This window comes from Micropterus salmoides, unplaced genomic scaffold, assembly GCF_014851395.1.
Source record: "Micropterus salmoides isolate LMB-PRFRI ecotype aquatic unplaced genomic scaffold, ASM1485139v1 Ms_hic_scaffold_1, whole genome shotgun sequence".
Lineage (NCBI taxonomy): Eukaryota > Metazoa > Chordata > Actinopteri > Centrarchiformes > Centrarchidae > Micropterus > Micropterus salmoides.
Genome location: NW_024040040.1, coordinates 32,271,900 through 32,294,406, shown reverse-complemented (window position 1 = coordinate 32,294,406; position 22,507 = coordinate 32,271,900). Strand labels below are relative to the sequence as shown.

Here is a 22,507-nt window from a genome sequence, read left to right as displayed (position 1 = left end):
CATATTAGAATGAGATCTGGATCTGGACATTTATATGGATAGTGACATCTGATCCACGGGGGTCCACATTTACACATGGTATTATTAAACATTCTCATTATCTTGACTTGCCCTGCATGGGATTGGATCTCAATATGCAAATTAACTGTGGTGGAAAGTAACTGGTGGTAAACTGGACCCTCTATCCACAACTGTTTCGCACATTTTGTTTGATTGTGACAATAATTTCCATCATTAGTCATTGTTGAACTAAATGTAGTAGAAAATATTTCAGTAGTTTAAAGAAGACACACACAGTGCAACATAGGCATACATTTGTTAAAAAAATTAGACCTAAAATAGATAATTATAAGGTTTCCAGGTTAAAGCTCATAAACATGAGATTATTTTTGCAGAGCAGGAGTCATACATCAGTAAACATTTCATGAATCGCAGCAGAACTGCCACAGTGCGAGTATAAGCGTCCACACGGTGGCTAATTCTTGTTGCTACCTGAGTATTTGTAATCTGACAGCTGTATGACTAAGTTGATCCACAAAACACAAATCCGCTCATTAGAGGTGACACAGTGTAGGTTTCAAAGAGGCACCTTGTCAGATAGTTGTTTCTTTCCTTGACTCACCGTATTTCAGTCTTGATCGCTGCCTTTCCCTCCCACACATGACTGTTTGATATTTTGTTTTCTTTGTCTGTTTGATTGGCGTGCAATGCAGCAGCATTGAATTGTAAGGTAAAAATACACAGCGTGGGTTAATTAAAAAGAATTGTGATCAGTGCTCAAACACTGGTGGAGATAATGAGCACACACACACACACACACACGCACACACATGCACGCACACACACACACACACACACACACAGGGCAAGGTTTTAGGAAAATCACTCTAATTAGCAGTTGTTTGTTTATCATGGATTATTTATCTCTTGTACTTTATTGTTCTGCTTTATGAGTAAACTAAGAAAAAAACTGAGAAAACTAAGAAAGGGCATCACAGAAATTGCTGTCTTTTCACAGAAATAACTGACGCACAATTTACTTTGTACACTATATGTATACGTGTGTGGGTGTCTGTGTCATTCTCCAGCAGCAGCTTTTCTTAACTTTCTTCACATCTACATGTGTAGATGCTATACATTTACAAGTATATTTACACATCTGAATCATACTGTACCATAGGTTTCTATACACTTTCTACAATCTTTTCCTTTAAAGCTAGGTTAGGTATTGTATTTCACAAGCATTTTTGTTATATTTGATGAAATTGTTTTTACATCCCATCTGGTATCTGTGGCTGTCACAGGCCTACCTATCTTCCCACACTCTGCTCGTGCACTCGCTGCCCATAAAAATGGTGTTTTGGTGGAGTGGCTTTGGAGGGGGTGGGATATTTTTGGTTGGTCATTTTCAAAATGTACCTGTCTCTTGCTAGTTTCTTCAACGTTGCCTACCCTAGCTTTAATGGCTGATATAGGCGAAGCTGCTCTGTTGTGCTCGGCACCATTTGGTACACTCTTAAAGTGCTTTACTTCACCATTTATATTTAAGCAGGCCTTCCCAACTCCTGCTATTTAGGAATGTGAAGTCAGGCTGACTTAAACGACACATTGACTTATACACTTAAAATGCCTAAGAGGTTCTGAGGAAGTTGGACGACGACACCATTAACTGTACAATCTGTGATTCTGTCGTCACCACGAGAGCCCAGACGTGATAAACTCAGAGAGGGAGCTGAAGCTGTGTTGCAGAGGAGCACCTCTAGATGCTGGAGTTGTTTATTCAGAATATTATTTTAAATCACACAACTTGAAGAAAAACGAATCATCCTCTAAAACACTGCAGTTTTGTGGGTGATTGTGAGTTAATTCCCCCTTAAATCTGGAATCTATGATAAATCTTGATAACAAGAAAATGTTATGACTGTCGCCCCCCTAGTTATATCTGGAAAGTAAATTCACTTTAGTGTCAAACGGTTCCAATTTGAGAATCAGAGTGCTCTAGCTCCCCAATCCCTTGCCACCCTTCTGTACTTGGACACACACACCCTGCCAAATGTGGCGTTGAAAAAATGCATGGTCTATCCGCCCATATACGCCAGGGCTTTATGAGTTATTCTTTATATAAACAGCTGACATTAACGCTGGCCTATTATCCCACTGATGAATGCTAATGGGCCTTCCCACACAGCATCACGCACACACACACACACACACACACACACACGGATCTGGCTGAGTGCCTCTCCACTGTATTATTTTGTGGCCTTGGTGAGGCACTGGAGGCCATTATCATGAGCTGTACCAGAGGCAGGGCTGACACCAGCTGTCAGTCATAGAGGGATTTAACCCAATCAAAATGGCTCACATGAAGATAGACAGAGATGTTTGAAGTGCACCCCAAAAGGTCAGGGTTTAAGGGTTTCAGAGACAGTGATGGGCAGAGAGACATTTTAGATACTGATTATCCTGTTTTATTTATAAAAACATTTTTTAAATACATATATATATATAGTCTGACATCTATTGATTTGGTATTTGCTGGCTTACAGTATGCTGCCGTTTGTTAAAAATGCTATTTCAAAAAGTCATGCCCATAACAAACTGAAAGAGAAAGAGATTTAGAGAGTCAGCAGGAAAACTAAAGTGTTACATAACAGAGTCAAAAACCTGTTTGAGTGGAGACGCCTCTGATCAGACATCTTTGATCAAGCCTCCAACTCTCAGAGTGCCTCCCTCTCTTTGTTGTCTAAATGAGACACCTTGTCTGGCTAGTTTTAAAGGAAACCAAAGTGGCAAGGTGCCCAGCCAAATCATTGAGCCAACAAGTTAAGAGGAGATGAGTCCGTTCAACTTGCTGGAAGAAGAGAGCAAGGAGCAGTGTGAACGCACTTCTTTCTTTTTATAGTCTCACATCAAAGATTTCTCACCAAACAAACACAGATTGGCATTTGTGAACTGATTCGTCAACAGAATGTTATTTTTCTCCCTTTTGTTCTGCCTTTCTCACTTCAGTTTGGAGCCAACAGTTGTTTTGTGGTTTTGCTGGTCTTCTTGTAGTACAGCTTTACTTTTGTAATGTTGTTTTGGTGGCTATAAAATGGCTATAAAAAACAAGCCTCAGTTTTTCCTTTGGAAAAATGGATCCAAAGTGTTTTGGAACACTGTAGGCTTTCATACACTGCCCCAGTCAACATCATTATTGCCAGAGTTAACCAAATTTCCACAAAAGAGGTGGCGAGTGAACACCCAGGTTGACAAAACAAAACAAAAGCAAGTCAGCTTTTTTTACTTGTTTGTTTGATTATGACTGTACCTGCAAACTGCCATGCCAAACTATACTTAATTTTCACTAGTTTTATTAGAAATACAATGACTACAGTGGCAACATCTCATAAGTTCTGAAGTAGAGGATCTAAAAAAAGGACACTTTGGAATTCAATTCTGCACCTAAGTTAGCATTTAATCCTCTGTGCTGTTGTTGGTGAGTGAACTTAGTCTACTCTCCTGACTAGCATGCTGGTAAAGCCCACAGTCTGCAGACCCTGAGGCTAGCTGCAGGCGATGTTAGAGCAGTTGAGCATGGAGAGAAAACACAGCAATAACCCCTAAACGCTGCCTGCCTGACAAATTATCTCTTTCTTTCTGTCCCTCTCTTTCTGTCTGTGCCGGTCTCTCTGAATGACTTAGATACAGGTGAGCTCTAGCTCCACACCCATCCACTGTCTTCATCTCTCTTCTCTCCAGTGCTGGTGCATGCAGTGGCTTAAGATAAAGCAGGTCGGGGGTTTTGTTGTGTTCAGGACAGCGCAGAAAAACCATCAACCCACATTCCAGAGCAGTGTAGTCAGTCCCACTGTGGTGTCCTGTGTCTGCAGAAAGGTCCATGCACTTATCTAGGACATGCATCTTTAGTCTACCTGAACACACAGAGGAAGGACAGCTGGCTCCAAAAAGGTTGCAGGAGCAGATGAAAGCCGTGTGCATGTTTAGTCCATAGAAGAACACTTCAGTGGATCCATGCATGCAGGATTTACCGGGTCTTTTCAAATTTCTGCCCGGTGGGCCTGGCCAGTAGGTGCTGCTGTGTATTCAACATTGACCCCATGCACAAAGCAGTACCCACAGAAACTCAGTTTTCTTTTCCTATTAAGTATTATCTCTGTTTGTAGCCCTCTTCCTATTTCTCTGTTTCTCTTTTCTGCTCTCTGTTTTTACATCGGCTTGAACAATTCATTTCAATCTGCTACCTGTAGTGTGTTTATTCCACCCCCCCGTGACTTTCTTTTAAGAAAATTACTTTTGACTGTTAATTTGTTCAGTTAGTAGAATTATCTCACCTTTATTAAAGAATTACTTTAAGAAAAGATTGAATTTAGGACTGAATTTGATAATAAATTAAACAAGATGCACTTTTTTTAATACATGGAATAGCCTTTTTCCCTCCTCTGTGAGAATGAGCTGTGTAAATGGCAGCTCACCAGAGACGCTCCAGTCCAGCCTGACTGAGAACAATGTAGCCCTAAGCGTCATACGGGCCTCTCCTCTCTTAATTAGCCATCGCCCCTGAACCCCTGCCGGAACATCATGACCCCTGACAGCAGGTTATTTCTCTTAAAGCCTGCACTGCTTTTTAAGCCTCATTTAGTACTGGTCTCCTCCTCTTTTCACCTTTAATGGACTTGGGCAGTTAGCTTTAGCATTGTACTGACTGGTAGTGCTTGTTGATTGGCCCAACCTATTGTTGTTGAGTGAACTTAAATTGAAAACCTCCACGCTTTTATTATTATTACATTCTTATTTTCATGAAGAACGATGTTGTTGTTAGTTTATCCTCTACACTGCACTTTTTTATGCCCATTGAATTTACTGGTAAGTCCTGGACAAACGGAAGCTTATAACGTGCTTATAATTAATAATGTTGTGTTCAGCCTTAGTCTGATTGTTTATGTCCGTCCCTCCCTTAGTACTGTTTGTCCAGTATTGAAAGTAACTAAATGCATACTGTACCACTACGTAAGTACAGTATTGAAGGTATTTTTACTGAATATTTTGATTAATACTACTTTGTACTTGTACTCCACCTGTTTCCTATGCGAAATATTACACTTTTTACTCAAATACATTTATTTGACAGCTATATGTTAATTGTTACTTTACAAATTAAGATTTTACATACAAAACAAAGGATGAGCAAATGAGCAGAGCTGTTAAAGATTAAACTACCCTCCTCAACCAGCTACAACATTAAAATGCTCCTTCATCAGTAATAATAATCTGATGATATAATATATAATAGTAAATCACTCACAGGGGTCATTTTTCTTCTTTGAGAACTTTGAGAAGTACATTTTGTTACAGATGTTACTTAACTAACCCCTTAATGGATCTGAATACTTCATCCTCTGCCGTGTGTGTCATTTTGCACGTTTTATTCATTCATGTGCTACACATTTAAAGGCCTCTAAGAACTTAAAAATGATACAATAGGTCTCTCTGTGTGCCTTGGATTTACAGCAAAGTCTGAATTAAATAACTTTGCTTATAAGCTATGTTTTAGCCACCAGCTGTCTGTAGAATCTTGCACACAGCTTGAAACAACAAAATGCATTACAGATTTTGGGTAATGTGGTTGTTAAATGAGTGTGTGTGTGTGTGTGTGTGTGTGTGTGTCAGCAGGTAACACGCAAACACACACACTGTTCGTAGTGTCATTTAGTTGATTCATCCCACAGCAGGGAAAATAGATTGTAAATGAGCAATTATAGAAAATATTGCTATTTAACATCTCGTTATTAACTTTACATCTTTGTTAGAAATTAATGGCAGTGATTATCACCATGAGCCTTAATGTGTGCGCATGTGTGTGTGTGTGATTTATATTGAGACCAGGACAGTTAATCGTCCGCCGGCTTTTCTACCCAGAAGCTCTTCTCACTCGGCTCTCTGCGTCTATTATCATTCAGGATGGCTCCCCTCTCACCTTCACACACACCACACACACACAACATAGACACACAGGAACAGACAGAGAATGAGAATGATAGAAATAAGTGCTTAACAATTCAGAACAACTTTCACAACTTAATCCCAAGCACATAACACAGCAGACAAATGTAGTTCCCAAGGACAGCAAGTGAAAGGGCTGTCAGCAGGGGACTGGAAGAGAGACAAAGCTGAAAATGTTGCACTATTCAGAATTGGGAATCAGCCTCTTTGGAAAGAAGAAGAACAAAAAAAGCTGTGATTCTCTGTTGTTCCATGACAAAGTTTCATGCCACGTTGGCCTTTTCTTTCCCCTCCAAGCAAGATCTCTCTTGTTTCGTGCTCTTCTTCATTTTCTTGCCTTTCTTACTTTATTGAGAACTGTGGAAATTGTGTATCTCCTCTTATCTCGTCTGAACAGGAGTGGAGGCAGCAGACATTTTTTGGAAGTTGCCAAAACTCTTCTCTATCTGCTATACTATAGCCTGCAAATGTTTAACCTGTCTTGCTCTGCAGGTGGTGTGTGGATGTGTGTGTGTGTGTGTGTGTGTGTGTGACTAGACAGTTCAGATTAGAGTTTGACTGATTTGGGCTTCAGAGGGCTGATAGTGATGTTTTTTTTAAGTTCCCGAGAGCTTTTTGTGCCATCTTTCAATTTTGACTACTTATATGCAAAAACTTCCCCCAGAGAATAAAAAATTATTACTTTTTCCATCAGAATGTCATCGTTGACAGGATGGAAAAGCCTCTGAAACAACATTTGGGAAATAAAAGTATACAACAAAAACAAAACAAGTGAGGAAAGTGATCATTGGAAGTATCATCTTGATTTATTTCTAAAATGACACACAAACATAAAGGTCCTTTCTTTGTACTGAGGCTGTCTTTCTCTCTCCTCCTCTGTTCCTCCTGTCAGGTCATTAGTAGTCAATGAGTTAGGGTGCTCTTCATCTCTCCTCATCACTATTTTTCTCTCCAAAATATGTACTCTTTATCTCACTACCCCCCTTTCAGTCCCCTCTCTCCGTGGTTAATTGCTGCTCACGTCGTTCTCTCTTGAAAATTCACCCCATCACTGCAAACAGCCCTTCAGCAAGGTGCTTTAGTTGTAAACACATCACCTTTTTATACAAGTTTTCACTTCAAAACACTGAAGGCGCGTGCATTACCTCGGTGAATCTCTATCGTCTACCTCTCTACCCTCCTCGATCCTCGTTCCCCTCTTTTCTGTCCACACCTACAGCACCTCTACAGTATCGGGGTGGCTATCCCTCTTGGCACTGCTGGTTGTGAACGTGTTAATTCTTGATTAGAGTTCACGCTTTCAGCTTCTCCGATTTGCTTCGTGGAGTGAGAAATCACTTTCTCAATGAGAATAATTGAACACGGGCAGTGGGGTGCCAGCTCATTACCCACAAATCACAGGGAGCAGGGACACCTTAGCAGAAGACAATAATGACTTCAGGGAATAAAGCGGGGCCGCCAGCATTGCGCCGAACTAGCGTGGGCAGTAGAGAACAAAGCTGGGAGAAGAAGATGCACGCTCTTAATACTGTTTCTTAAGGTGAAGTCATTTTGTGCTCATCTTCCTACATTTTCAGTTGAATCAGTTTACTTTTCTCAGAAGGAGCAGTGTCTAGGCTTTGGAGGGAAGTGCTTAGTCTTTTGTTGGAGGAGCATAGCCAATATTCAGGCAGGGTGTTGAATATTGCTGTTGTGAAGTTAATTACACCCAAGCCAACTCTGGTTGGCAGCCAGGACTGAAAGATGTTTTCCTCAAATGATCATTCAAACACCATCAACACCAAAACATGAATCCAACTCAAAGGATAAGAGAGAACCAAAGATATGGATACTAATAAAACTATATTAGCAACAGCTACTGCTACAACACTAAGATCTTTTTGTGGCTGACACTGATGCTCTAGATGGACATTGGTGATTGACAGTGCTGTATTTCCCACAGTGCAGAGTAATTCACTCCTATTTATTTGATTTCTTTGTACTTTCTCACCCTCTCTTGCCACTCTCCGCACAGTGCCAAATGAGTCCACTCTGACACAATGAGGGCCATTGTCACAATAGGCTTTTCTCACTGTTTTATAGATCCCATTAGGGGGCCAACGCTTTTAAGTTGCTGAAGGAATGTAATAAGGCCCTAGCCGACAGTAAACATCCACATCTTGGGGCCACAGAGAAACATGAGATGGAGCTGCTTCGCCATCTTGTCTGAAGAGTCCTGTTTCATTTGCATCGGCCCGAGAACAAAAGCGGTCACAGTTGGATGCAAACAGAGAGGAATGAGGTGGTTTCGTTTCAGAGCCAAGGAGGTGGAGGGATAAAAAGCCTGTAAAGAGAGAGGGTGAGTAGGAGAGAGATGGTAGTGAGCCAATCAGTCTGTTTCTGTTCCTCCCATACAGATGTAGCCATGGTAGCCAGCCACTTTGTGCTGAACCACAAGTTGTATTATTGTGATTCATTCAGATATTACTGTATTCTTGATCCAGTTTTATATCAATGTTTGATAAAGAAAAACCTAGAGCAGCATATAAAGAATATACAGAGACACGTGTAAAAAGCATAAAGGTTGTAAAGGCCATGCTACCACATCATGATAAAAATGATACCAAGTAAAACTTTAATTAACAACCCCTGCAATACCAGTGTGTGCACACGAATTTTGAAATGTTCTGTCAAATTTGTTTTTTCTTCACTCATTCAATACAGTATGAAGAAAAGTGATGTGTCTGTGGTGAACGAGTCAGCTCTATGATAGGAGCCATAAGATCTGGCTCCCTTAAAAGAGGCGTAATTCCTAATGAAGAAGAACTTACTAAGACTTTAAATTTGCTTGATATAATTAATAATCGTAAACATAGTGTGACTCCTTTTTAAGGAGACTGATGTTTGTCCGCTAAATCTAAATTCTTGGATGTTGGAGCGTCCCACCAACACATTAATTTACCACCTGGAATACAAATTATATCATGCTTGACTGCAGTAGCTTACCATAAAAATGTACAGTAGCTTTTATAAAGATGTTATGTTCCCAGTGATAGATTACCTATCTCAAGACAGATTTAATCCTCATATTTCAATGAAATAAATGGACACCATCTGCTGTCTGGAATGTTTGAAAACATTGAAAATCTGAAAAACTATGGCAAACTTTTGAAAATCTTCTGCACTAAAACATGCAAAATCATTGGATGCTCACACTGAATTTGGAATAGCTCAGATAGAGTTAATGGCGTCATTCTAGTAAGGCGCACCACCTGTAATGGGCCGCGCTTCTCCCTGCAGAGCAGTTTTCCATTGGAATTTTCTCCTCTTTATAGTCTAGGTATACGGGCCATTGGAGCTGTTGTGTAGAATAGCACCCCTGCTAAGCTCCATCATAACACACTCTGATATTCCCACATGCATTCATGATTTCAACCAGAACCATGCTGACAGCCTTTTCCATTTAGAAAATGGTGGAGCGGAGAAACATGAGTTTGTTTGCTTGTTGGGGTTTTAATGTGTGTCTGTTTAGTTGGAAGGTGAGACACCTGCTGATATGATTGGCTGAGATATGAACAGATATCTTGATATATAAGAATGCCTATGGGTACCCGGTGTGTACTTGGTTCTTGTGTTGTATGTGTGTGTCTACGCATGTGCAATGTTTACATGCTGCAAATTGTCTACCCATACTCCAGTCGCTCTTGTTTGTTGTGACACAGATGATTTCCGTGTGCTCTTATCTCATCAGTGATTGCAATCACTTGTTGTATTTAGCAAGTAAATTATCTTCAGCTCTAACTAGCACACTCCTTTGATCATTCGATGTCTTGTCTGATCTTGCACAACTTATGCAAACAAAAAATCCTTTTTAATATTAAAACAATTACAAGGATGTTCCAGTTTGTTTGTTTGACCCAGACAGCGCCCCCTACATCACCTTATCTCTCCTTCCCCCCTCTTACCTCCATTTCCTTCCTCTTTGCTCCCTCGTTTCCACTGAAGCACGCAGCCCTGCCACCCACCCACGTGGTGTCCCACCGTCCTGGGTCCACTAGATTGCTGTGGCTGTGCTGGAGTCTGTGGGGACCTCTCTTCATTACTGGCCCGCCACAGGCCCCTCATCTCCACACGGCCCTCTTCATTTAGCCCTGGCTGAGAGCAAGAACTCTGCCAAATAGCTTTCTGTCTCCCCCTTATCCAAGAATTCCAGCTTCCAATTAAAACGAAATGGAAAGCACACCCCACCTCGCCCCACACTGCTCCCATGACGCCACAGATGAGCCCTGCACTCACCACCCACCCCACCTGCTCAAACAAGGCAGCAAACAACGGCTGATCTGTGGAATAGACCGTTCACCCCCTGTAATAACTCACTGCCGTGTGTACCAAAGCTTTATTTTCCACTTAATCATTCATAGTTCAACATCATTCACCCTCATTCCCTCTTCTTCATTTCTTCCTTCTTTGTGTTCTGTGCGTTTAGAGTTTGAGGTCACAGCATCTTAAAACATCCTATAGAAGATGGATGAGATTCTTGTGTGAATAGCTGCTCTCCACATTTTTCTTCCAAATGCTGCCATTATTACTTGCTGATACAACATTTGCATCACAGTAACTGTTGTATTAAATAGTTTGGATGACAATTTGGCAGTGCAGTGAGTGTAGTTTATTGGCAGCCACCGTGCTACTCAATAAGTATGATTCTGACTCGCATAATTGTAGGAGCAGCTACTAAAAATAACAATAAAAAAAGGAAATGTATTTAATTACAATCAGATCTGAACCACGGGTGCTCTCATTGAAATTCAAACACCCTCAATTATTTCAATGGGGGTAACATTCACTCACTGACCTTCACAGTTTGAAAGATGGATTAAATGTTCTGAGCAGTGGAAAGCAGACTGTCCTCCCACTCAATAAGCTCAAAATGATGATTAATCTGTGAAAAGCACCACAGAGATCTGTAAAGACCTGGGATTCAGCTGGGACTGTCCGCTCAGTGGGGCTACGCATCCACCCCACAGGATTATCTGTTCAGAATCACCTCCTTTCACCTAAACCAGGTGTCTGGAAAGTCATAATATCCCTTTTGAATATTTTTTTTATATACACAAACTCTAAATCTGCTTTAAACAACCCTTTGAAGTTCAATTCTAATGCAAAATGCTATGCACATTCCAACTCTTTGAAACACTTCTGCTGTATTCAAAAAACATTATTCACAGAGCTTGTAAGAGTAAGAAGTGCTCTGGACAAAAGCCGGTGACGATAACTCAATTTGCAGTAATTCCTACCCGTTTGAACCTCCGGCACTCTGGTACAGGAGCAGTCTGCTCTGGTTGCGGCTGTTATTGATGAGGTTTGGGAAAAGTCTTGGGCCTCTCTGTCCGCTTTGGGCCTTTGTTATTGACCTGGTGATTGATTTAAGCCCTCATAATTAGCAGGCCTAATTTAATTAAAGTGCAATTTAACGATACAGTGGGCAAAGGCAAAGGCAGCCGTGTCATTGATAGATCAGTCCAGGCCTGATATGAAACAGGCGCTGGCAGATGATGTATTCCACACAAAGCAGGTCTCCCTCTGACGGAAGCAGAGACAAAAGAAGAGACAAAGACTGTAGTGGTGAGACAAAGAAGGAAAATGAGTGGAGTAAAGAGAGAGAATTATCAGTCCACAAGCAGCGCTGTTCATCTCTCACCCCCACCCCTCCACACTCGCCGCTCTCTGTCCTGATGTGGACAAATGCAGCCTCACATCTCTGATCTAATTTGCTTAACAGCATTAGGAACCTGTCTGTCCCTGTAATTTGCTTCAAGTAAATTCACGTCAGAGCCTGAACTTTTATGAGCCAGAAGCCATGTCTTTTCAAAACAAAGCAAAGAGAGACAGATATAAAAGCTGGAGATCTTTGTTGATCAAAAAGAGGTAAGGTAAGATAAGGGGAGGTATAATTAACATAGCCAATTGGGAATACAAGATGCCATGCATATTATTGGCATGAAAATATGTGAATGAGAGAATGAGAATGGAGGTATATTAATAAATAGACAAATAAAGCGTCATGTCACCACTACGGTTGGTTATCATTTTAGTTTTAGCGATATTGTGATTCATGTTATTTAGGATTATTCTCACATTCTACCCTTTATTATAAAAAGAGCAAATGATGTGGCATGGTAGTTTTTTGGTGGCTTTTTTAAGGTAGATAAAAACTAAAAATCTGTCTTGCCTTCCACAAGATGAATATTTCCTGTTATACACAAAAGTGCTAGTGTTAGCTAATTACAAGGCCTTATGGTTATGAAAATACTACAAAAATACTGCATTCACAAGTGAGACTATAAGCGGAACGCGGTGAGGAGCAAAGCCAAACCTTGCTGTCAGGAATGGATGAGTGGAATCAGAAATCTTGTTTCTGAACAAATCTTTGTTTCTTAAAATTATGGAAATGGTTCCAATTCAGAACAGGTTCCAACCCCACTCCCCGCTGTCTTAACCTAGCACAACAACACATATTTGACTCCCTCTCCTCATTATCAAAAGGAATAGTAGATCTAATATGGAATGCATGTGCTCTCCTTTGAACAAGGCTGGAGCCCGTGGGTGCAGGGTGTGAAATATGAAAGACAACACATGTCCTCATCAGAGGACAGGCCCTTCCTCGGCTTCTCCCCTTGGCACACAAACATAGTACTGTAGTATCGGAACCTCCCTTCTCTCTTTCTCTCTCTCATACACATAGAAAGCAAGAGATAGCAGACGCCAGGGTCACACTGCTTTGATTTTCTTCCAGGTCTGCAGTTTCCAGTCCAACAGGGAGCTAATAGTTTGCAAGCTTGTTTCAATTCAATGTAAGAGGGCCTCATACAGTAGGTACTATGCTGTACATTTTGTGTACAGCTGCCTTCACATCAACTCGATTAATTCTCATTGCTGCGTATTGAAATCACCATTAGCTTACATCATCATAATCCTTAAGATCATAACAGTATGAAGAAGATAAGAAAGTAAACTGAAATGGGGTTTTGCTTCTTTGCTGACACCCATTAAGTGCCATTTAGGGAACTTGTGGGCAGGATGAAGGACATCATTATGACCCTTTCATCATCCACTAACCAGTTTAATTCTTTGCCCAGCCTTTGATAATGTTCCCTCTCTCCAACATAAATGCAAATAAGTGTCTCATAATCTTAGTAGTTGTGACGTATTGGTTGTTTTAATGGCTGGTGGAGTAGGATGGGCTGGTGGGGGATAAAGGGTGCAGGCTAGTGGAAAGGGTGCGGCCTGGATGTTGGGTGCAACAGCCATGTCCGATCTATCTGCCATCGCCATTTTGGTGTCTAATTTGGCCCTAATGGCAGTTTCCACTGAGAGCAAGGGTATGAGGGATAAAATATCTTCTGTAACAGGAAGAATAATCCATGTGTGGTAAGTTTTGCGACAGCTATGACCCGGTCATCCTACACACTGCATATGCCATCAGCAGCTGGTGGAGGCTGCTGCTGCTCTGTTTTGAAGTGCCCAAGTTGGAATCATCTATAGTTCAAATTTAGGTGAAAGATATTTGTGTCCAATGCCATAATGCTTCTTTTAACTGCTGATTGAAAATTCTGGCTCCGTTTAAGATAGAAAAGTATTGGTAATTGCTTTGTAAGGTCAAAGGAACTTTAATAGGACTATTAGGAGTTATTACCAGCAGCTTGTCTTTGTATGTCAATGTCATTGTGCATTGCAGCGGTACTGTGAAGTCCTGTTTGGTCTTGTCTGTTGTACAGTGTGTAGTTGAACTGCTTGAACTGGAGGTAATGGCGGTAAAATTATGGCCCCTTAACCTTTTGTGTGGGAGAGGAAAAACCTCTTCTGCTTTTTTCTTCTTCCTTACACCTCTGCTCACATAAAACAGATTATTTTCACATGTTGCCATCTTTTGTTATCTTTGGCTGGTGTAATGTTGCCATAGGGGCCATACGTTTCATATTTTTAGTTGGCCAGATCAGGAGGGAGGGCAGTCTTTGTAAATATTTCAACATGCATATTGCTAAATGCTCTGGTGAAATTGCTTGTTTCCTTTCCAATTTTTTCATAGAGTGAACACACCACATTGTTCATTTTCAGACATTTCTATATCCTGTTCTTTGGCCTCCATTGTTCTGCTGGGCACAGGCGGTCCATTGTAAAGCTGCGTGTGACATTGACAGGGGGGCTTGTTCCACACATGAAGCTGTCACACAGATGTGGACCTCAGCCCTAAAGGAGGGGTGGTGGCCAGAAACACACCATTCGCTGCAACCTTTGAACCTGTCCTTGTTAAGCCCTTGACGCCAAAGACGGGCTCAGGAGGAAGTCCCCACCCCTCTCCCCCTTTCCCCTAACAGCTACATGTTGTACTTGTCCATGGCTAAAGGCATGACACACACACACACACACACACACACACACACACACACAATAAACGCACATGCTTACAGTAGGCGTTGTTTAGGACAGTGGTTGATGGAGGATGACAGCTCCTCAAAACACACCCTTTGCCCCAACCCTCCAGCAGTGGGCTTCAATATGTGTGTGTGTGTGTGTGTTTGTGTGTGTGTGTTTGAGAGTGTGTTCATAGCATTTTCCCTCCTGAGCAGACATCTGCTACCACCCTTCTTCTCCCTTCTAGATCCTTTTACCATTCTAACCTATCCATTTGAAGAGAAAGAAGACTCTGCACTTTCCAGCTCTCAATTCAGTTCAGTTACATTAAGATCAAAGGGCTTGAATGGCAAGATAGTTTCAAAAACATTGTTGCCAAAGCATCAGAATATAAGCGCACAATAACAGTAATATGAACATTAACACAATATATTTATATTAATTATGTGTAAACTGTATATACATCTCCCTTTTTCACTCACTAATCTAATGCTGCAGCTGTCCAATGGCCTCTAACCCTTCCTTTTGTTTCCCTTCATCGTTAAAGAGGCTGGTGGATTTTTGGCAAAAGAGTAGAACTCTGAGCCTTCCCTACTTCATGGGAGGAAGGGAGAGAGAGAGGGGAGGGAGGGAAGCAGAGTGAGAGAGAGAACGAGAATGAGAGCTAGTCATGAGTGCCATGGAGAGTTGAAAAGCCTTGTTGCTTCCCCACTCCACTGGTTACCAAGGGATCAACAGGGTGCTAAAAGCACTCAGGGGAGGAAGAAATGGAAGGTTTTAGAGAGAGGGAAAGGAGATATTCAGTATGATGGAGAGACAAAGAAAGAGAGAAGACAGGGAAAGTGGAGGGGCAGGGAGATTTGGACATATATTTAGCCTGTGTATCTCCTCTGCTGTCACTCAGTGTTTGCTTTGTCACTGACATGAGGATAGACAATAAGTGGGCTGGCAGTGAATAAAAAGGGAAATGGCTTCCTCTTCTGCCCCTGCTCACAAGGAGACACTGACATCAGCCATTCTATAAAGAAGTCGGCAGCTATCCTTAAGGACTTCACTGCACAAAATGTCAATCTTAACAAGTAATTATTTATCATGTTCAGTCTTAGAAGTGCTATGTGTTTGTCTGGTTAAAGCACAGACTGTCCAGACTCTCGGATAATGAAGAGGCTGTGCCCTTGCTGGTTGAATATCCCCATTTTGACTCTAACGAACCACAGTGGCCACTTAAGCACTGCGTCGTGAATCCAGTATCAAGTGTCAATCATGGGTTTGTGTTTAGTCTGGAAATTGACTGGCAGTCGTAACGTGTTGTGCATTCAAATGTGAGAAAACTCCTAATAGCTGAGAAAATGTGCTCTTCTATCAAAACACTAGCGCTAACAAAACTGTCCTTGGAAGGAAAGTCAATATCTGAATCAGGAGGGGGGAACGCAGATCACTGCACTTGTATCAAGGAGAAAACACCACTTTTAACAAAGCAAAATTTTAACAAGGTTGATTGTTGATTTCAGGACAATGCACTTCTCCCCCTACATGATCTTCTCTGTCCCATTACTGTTATTCACAACAAATTTTGTTTCTCTCCTCCGTCTATCATCTAACTCACTCTGGTGTGCTCGCTGTCTTTCTATTTTCATCCTCTTCCTCTTTCCTTTAGGGTCCTTTTCACAGTTCCTCTTGGTTTTTCACACCATTCGCCTGGCATATACCTCAATAGAAGTCACCAATATCACCTTGCTCTGGTGCTGCTCTGATATCTATTTGTGCCACTTTATGGTAATTTTCCCTGTCACATTCACACACTTAACCTGCTGGCACAGTGCTTTTGGCCAGGTGCAAGTGAAGGATCCCTTCCCCTTGGTGCTCTGGTGATTATACTCAGATAACATGTCTTTCCTTATTCTTTTCTTGTTCATTATTTCATCACATCACATATCTTTAGTTTTTCTTACATTACAGCAGAAAGATGCTAAGAGGGAAATAAAGATAGCTACAACCACTCGCTACCGAAAGGAGCAAACTAACAGACAGGAGATTGTTGCTGAGAGCTGCTGTTACTGAAGTTAATTACATGTCACTTTCTGTGATGATACACTGAATCAGCTCGCCTCTTAGATCTCTCTTTTGTCATGAGACAACGACACCGAGCACCGTCCCCTCCTTTATTTAAATTAGCTTTTTTAAAGTCAACATATTCCTTTGGCTTTCACAAATCAGCTTCTGCCAATCCTGTTTTATAGCATGCTTTGCATGTTCTTATATTTATTATTCTTGCCTGATTCCATTTGCCTTCTCCACTCTCTGCCCTCCTGTCTTTTTTTATGGATTCCCACAGGTGGCCAGGTGCTTTGTGTACAGCTATATATGTATGACAAAAAATCCAACCCACCTGTGTGGTTTTCATAAAAGGCTTTATGAATAATGGGCCCCACGAAGCACCTGGGACCTCAGCTGACACGTAATTAAAGCTGGGGGATGACTGACTCATTTTCCGACTGGATGGTTAGAGTGGGGAGAGACAGGTCGGGTGAGTCGAGGTTTCTTAAGGTAGACTGCTGATGAAATTTCAATGCCCCCATCTCTAATAAATAAATAGGGGAACAGAGTCTCTCTGTGCCATACCCGCATGTCGCCAAAGATATCCTGGCCTCTGAAAAGGGTTGAATCCATTTCCATAAAGAAACCAGACGGGCACAAGAGCTATTTGGATGTGCTTGACATTTTAGTAAAAGAGAGAGAAAGAGGAATGTGAGCGGTGAGGGCGGGGAAATAGCAGTGGCTAACAAAGCGTTTCAGCAGACCCTCCCAAGGAGACGATGTGCTGTCTGGGTGCTGACAAGCTGACACATACACACAGAAAAATATACACACACACACACACACACACACACACACACACACACGGATCGGCAGTTAATAACAGGACTGGAAGCAAAATCTGAGATTACCTTCTCCTTTTAAAATGAAGTTGCTCATGTTTAGTGTGCTTGTCACATGTTGCTGAACCTCCATAGCTCCTCCTGTAACTAACCTTCAACACATGATGATTAGTTGAAATTGAACCCTGTGTTATTAAATATGTCCCCCTCTTATACTACATGCAGCATGTCATCACTGCATGTTAGTCCTCCACTCAATCTGTACCATCTCCATAAAGAGAGCTTAGATAAAGATTTTATCCCCCATTAAGGAGAGCGTGAAGCTGCTCTGTCTCATCCCAGAGCCTAGTTAAGTCCTCAGATGTCTGGCTTGCCTGTAAAAGTCACTGCCTCCTTGCCCCGCTGCATAATGGCCCGAAAGGAAAATGAGTAAATGAAATGAAGAGAGTTAAAGAAACAAATGGGCACAACCACTTTCCTTCACTGTGGACCTGATCACATCAACACAAAAAGACAGGAAGCTGTGCCCCGCACGCACAAGACCTGAATGATTGAGCAGGAGCGGTCGATCAGGGCAACTTTGTCGCTACAGTCGCTGACATTTTTGACTGGGAGGGTGTTTCTTCAGCAGCAAACGGTGCTCCCCTCTGTAGTCTACTGAAAGTCTCTTTTGATTTAGAATAGAGGCCGTTATTTGTTCCTGCAGGTAATTGTATTAAAAGCCTAGGAGAGATATAGGCAGGAGCGGAGGACATGCAAGCTCAGCCAAATAGAAATAAGGACAGAGATAGTGTGAGTTTTTTACTGTGCTGTAACAGCGTTTTAATGATTTACGCTGTCTTTCTTTTTTTCTTTCTTTCTTCTTAGGAAGAGGAGGAAGATGAGCGAAGGAAACAAGAAAGGAGGATTGAGCGGATCGAGCCAGTAGGGAGGGCCGATTCGTCACTGGAACATTCACCTGTGTTAAGCCTAGAGTGAGTGACCCCCAGCAAACCCCCTAACCACCTTATACCATACAGTGTGTCTTTAAAGGTTGGCACACCCAACAAAACATACCAAAAATATATTTTTCACCCCTTTTGGTATCCAGCCATGTAGATATTTTTGCTCTTATTTGTCCAGACAAGAGATATCCTTTTCTGATACTTATTTTATCACAATAGAATTGTATTTGCATGTTATATTTAAATAAATGTTTCCCCGTTTTCGTGTGAACCTATTGTTACAGTAGAATAGTCCCTATAAAAACCGTTGACTCTAAAGTCTAGTGATAGCTGCAGAAATCTCAAAATCTAGGCAATTAAAATACAAATCTGCATGGCTAGATACCACTAGAGGTAAGAGAGAGTAAATCTTTTTTGCAATTTGGGTGAACTGACTTTTTAATTCATCACCGTGATACCAGAAAGGTTAATAATTCCCACTCAGCACTTAAACACAACCCTCTACCACATGACAGTGACTACATGAAGCCTACATAAAGACCACGCCTTCTTCCATCAACATCATCACACACATCAATGGTTGCTATTGTTTAGTTGTCTTCACGTCTTTATTTACGCAAATTAACCTTCTCCTCCTCCTCCTCCTCCTTTCTTCCTCACACGTTTTTCCAATTAATCTGTTCTCTTTTAGCACAACAATCTGATCTTAATCACTTAATTGGAGTCTCCATTTGGGTCCCTAATCGACCCAGAGGTCCACCAGCCTGACTTCGTAATAGATGACTTTGTATAGACACCACAATGCAGTCTCCCCCAATGAGGCCGCAGCATCCGCCATTACATACATCCCATCAAAGTCTAGTCATGTTTGACTGTGCCGTCTTTTATATCCTGCTTTTTTACATTTTCTTGTTGTTTTTTATTCATGCATGCCTCCTGCCTGCCTCCTTCTTCTCGTCCCCTCGGCCTCATCCATCATCGTCCCGCAGAGGCATGCTCAAGCCGGTCGAGGTGTCCAATGAAGGAGGGCCCTTGGGGATCCACGTAGTGCCTTTCAGTTCGCTGGATGTCAGGTAAAAAAAAAAAGAAAATCTGAGCATAAATGCAACTTAGTGTTCAACAATAGCTAGTTAGTTTCACCATCCAATATGTCTCCTGTGTCCTTTGGTTTGAAGCCCCGTGGATGTTGCTTTCTTTTTACTTTTGCTCATCATTTCACTCATATATTTTTTTCTCACTTTCTTTCACTCTCTGTTCTTTCTTATTCACCACTTTTTGCATGATGCTGTAGGCATCTTCTCACTGACTCTGATTCTTCCGGCCATCTTTTTATTTTTGTGTCCACGCCCATATCCAGTTCCGCTCATTTTCCAGAGCTCAGAAGCCCCCAGTGGGAAGAAGAACAATGAAAGTTGTTTTGCTCCTGACTGTGCAGTTTTTCCAAGTCGTGTTATACTTTTCTTTTATTCTAACCTATGTCCTCAGTCACGGTGGTGTCTACTCTGCTCTGAAGGTGATTCAGACTGCTTTCTTTTGCCATATTTTTTAACAAATGAGGAGTGTCGATGGCAAGGGACAAGAGGCGAAATGCATCCCAGTTTATAGTTAATTCCACAAAAAATAAAGGACAGACGAAGTGGCCAGATGTAATCAAACTAAAAGCTTGTGTATAACACAGATCCCTTCTGCACGCCAAGGGACTGGCACACCACCAAGGTGAATGTGACTACTCAGCGCTGGGGGAGGAAGGCGGGGGGATGAGGTAAAAAAGAGAGTGAGGAGATGAAATGGGATGACATTTGAGGGAGAGAGGATGGCTGTCATTGAAGATTGCTGTGTGTCATTTCTTTTGGACACTAATCCCATTGCTGTTTATAAGCAAGTGTCAAGAAACTATATTTAGCTTTGACCTCGTGTGATTGACTCTCTCAGAAGCTGTGACACTTTGAGTTATCCTGAGTCACAGAAGAAAACTATGATTCATGATCACCAAGCAATATTGCTTAAATAAAGTTCAAATCCTGTAGTTTAGTAGACACACTGTTATACTTAAGCTCCTCTGTATTCCCACAAAATCAGACTGCGTCTTGCAATGTATAGCGGTAATGCTGCATGGCCACTAAATTTCTTCTTCATCAGCTAAGGTCGGCACTAATAACTATCAGAGCCTTCAATTAACTTCAGACATGATAAGACTTAGCGTCTGGTCAGTGGGATGATGCTAATGGCCTGGCCCAGCTCTTTCCTGTGTGCTGTGTGCTAGGACAGGAGGCATTAGGCTCAGCGGGCTGTCATTAGTGTCTAGACCAGGGCCACAGGGGTCAGACAGCCAGCAAAACCAGACAGCAAACAAGGAACTGCAGGCGCTCCAGTGTCGACTGCCCGCATTCTGCTTCAATGTACTGACATCAAGTTAGATCCAAGCGGGAGGGGAAGACAGCTGCAGGAGAGAGCTTAGAGACTCTGTCACTCCAGCAAACTGTATCTCTCTCTCTTGCTGTCTCTCTCTGTCTCTCTCACACACACACGTGCCCCTTTGCAGATGCATTCTTTGCTTAATGAACTTCTCATTCCATGACCAGTTTCAATTGTAAACAAACTGCGGACATAATTGCCGTGCATAAATGGATCCTGATTGGATTATTATTTGATTAAAGGCAGTAGATGACAGCAGGTGGCCTCCTTCAAATAATTTCACAGCACTGCTGCCCAGCCACAAGATGGAGTCAAGCCATACATTGCAGAACGATGCTAATTCTTGTGTTTTGTCCTCCAGAGTACGCAGAGAACATTCTAACTACAAAGTTGTTGTGCTTATATCTGAACAATGAATTCACTGACTTACTGCTTGCCATTTTGATTTTGCTTTAGCTCTCCCGCTTTCTCTAAGTAACTGATGAGTATCTACAAAAAGAAAGCATCAGTGAGAGGGGGAGGAATTGAGAGAGTGGCAGTGCATTACAGTCATCACAATAATAGTCCTTTTATGAAATCATCATCTTCAAATCTCTAAAAGATGCAGCTTTATCCCCTATCCTCCCTGCTGCTGCTTTGAATACTGATCAGGGATCAACCAAAACTCTTTTATCTACTGTCTCTGGTCTGCTACCAGATCAGAAGTCATTAGAGTGTGTCCATGCTGTAATCTCTATGCACAATACTTTGTTTTCAAGCTGCCAACACTCATGGAGATAAAGCACAATCATGTCTGCTTCCACACTGCCAGCAATTACTCTCTGTTCAACACACTTAAGCTGACCTGGCAGTGCCAGCTCAGACACAGAGAAAGAGGGAAGGGCCTTTTGTGATTTTTAATTTCAGCTTAATGCTGAACCATTTACCCCCATTGAGGAGTTGAGATGAGACTGCGGTGTGAGCGTGGATGTCCACATTATGCAGCCAATTAGAGCAATGTTCTGAAAGTGGCCCTGTTTGGCTGAAATGCTAAAGAGCTCTGCAAATCTGCCCTTGACGTCTGCGGTAAACAGGGTCACAATTTAAAAGTGATGTTGTTTATCTGTCCAGTGAAACGATAGGAAGTAACCGAATATAATGAAAAGCACACAGCTTATGTCCTTGCCACTGATGATTGTAGTGTAATTTACTTACTTACTTAGTTTGGCTTCTGAATAGTTTTGGCTCGGCAATATTTCATCATTATTTTAATTTCCCAAAAGTAAGCCTCTAAACTTTTTGTCAGTTTATGCAAGGACACCAAACGTTTGCACTCAGTCAGTTTACCTTCTACCTCAGGCATCTGGCGCCTTAGAGACGAATGGAGTTTGTAGTTCTGCTGTGCGAGTTTACATCAGATCTCTTTGCATGTGGTTATCCTCAGGGCCTAACTAAAGCCCCAAGGAGCTCACTGATGTATTTATTTAGAGGAAGGATCGGGGGGGGGGGTATTTGAAGGTAAAGGTTGCCTTTTTTTGAAGGGATTGCTGAGATGGCACTGCTTTGGAACTGCTTGGGTATTTATTACATCAGTGCCGGCTCTCATCTTAAGCTCCATGAAGGCAACTCCAGCGTTTCCTCTGAAGCCATAAGATGATCTCTTAGGGTGGGTTGTCTTTGGTAATCCAGACCTACAGATGTCATTCTCTCAGACCTGCCCACAGAAAGGCAGACAGGGTGGAGGACAGAGGGACAGACAGAGACTTAAAATGTAGTTAGTAATGCAGTGCTTCTCAAGGCCTGCAGATCTTTATCCAAGCCTAAAGTTTGGAAAGTCAACTTTCGGTGACAGCAAAAATAGGGCTAAAGACTTCCTCAAAATATGGGGGA

At 41.8% G+C, this 22,507-nt stretch overlaps 1 protein-coding gene across 5 annotated transcripts in view; it reads left to right on the top strand.

The window, feature by feature from the left end:
* LOC119906686 (partitioning defective 3 homolog) overlaps positions 1-22,507 on the top strand; it is a 349,822-nt gene that overhangs the window by 144,144 nt on the left and 183,171 nt on the right. For all 5 annotated transcript variants that reach the window (XM_038724012.1, XM_038724004.1, XM_038723995.1 and 2 more), the window contains exons 6-7: positions 18,147-18,253; positions 19,213-19,296. In XM_038724012.1, coding sequence (XP_038579940.1) covers positions 18,147-18,253; positions 19,213-19,296 — 191 coding nt within the window. The remainder of the gene's footprint in view (positions 1-18,146; positions 18,254-19,212; positions 19,297-22,507) is intronic.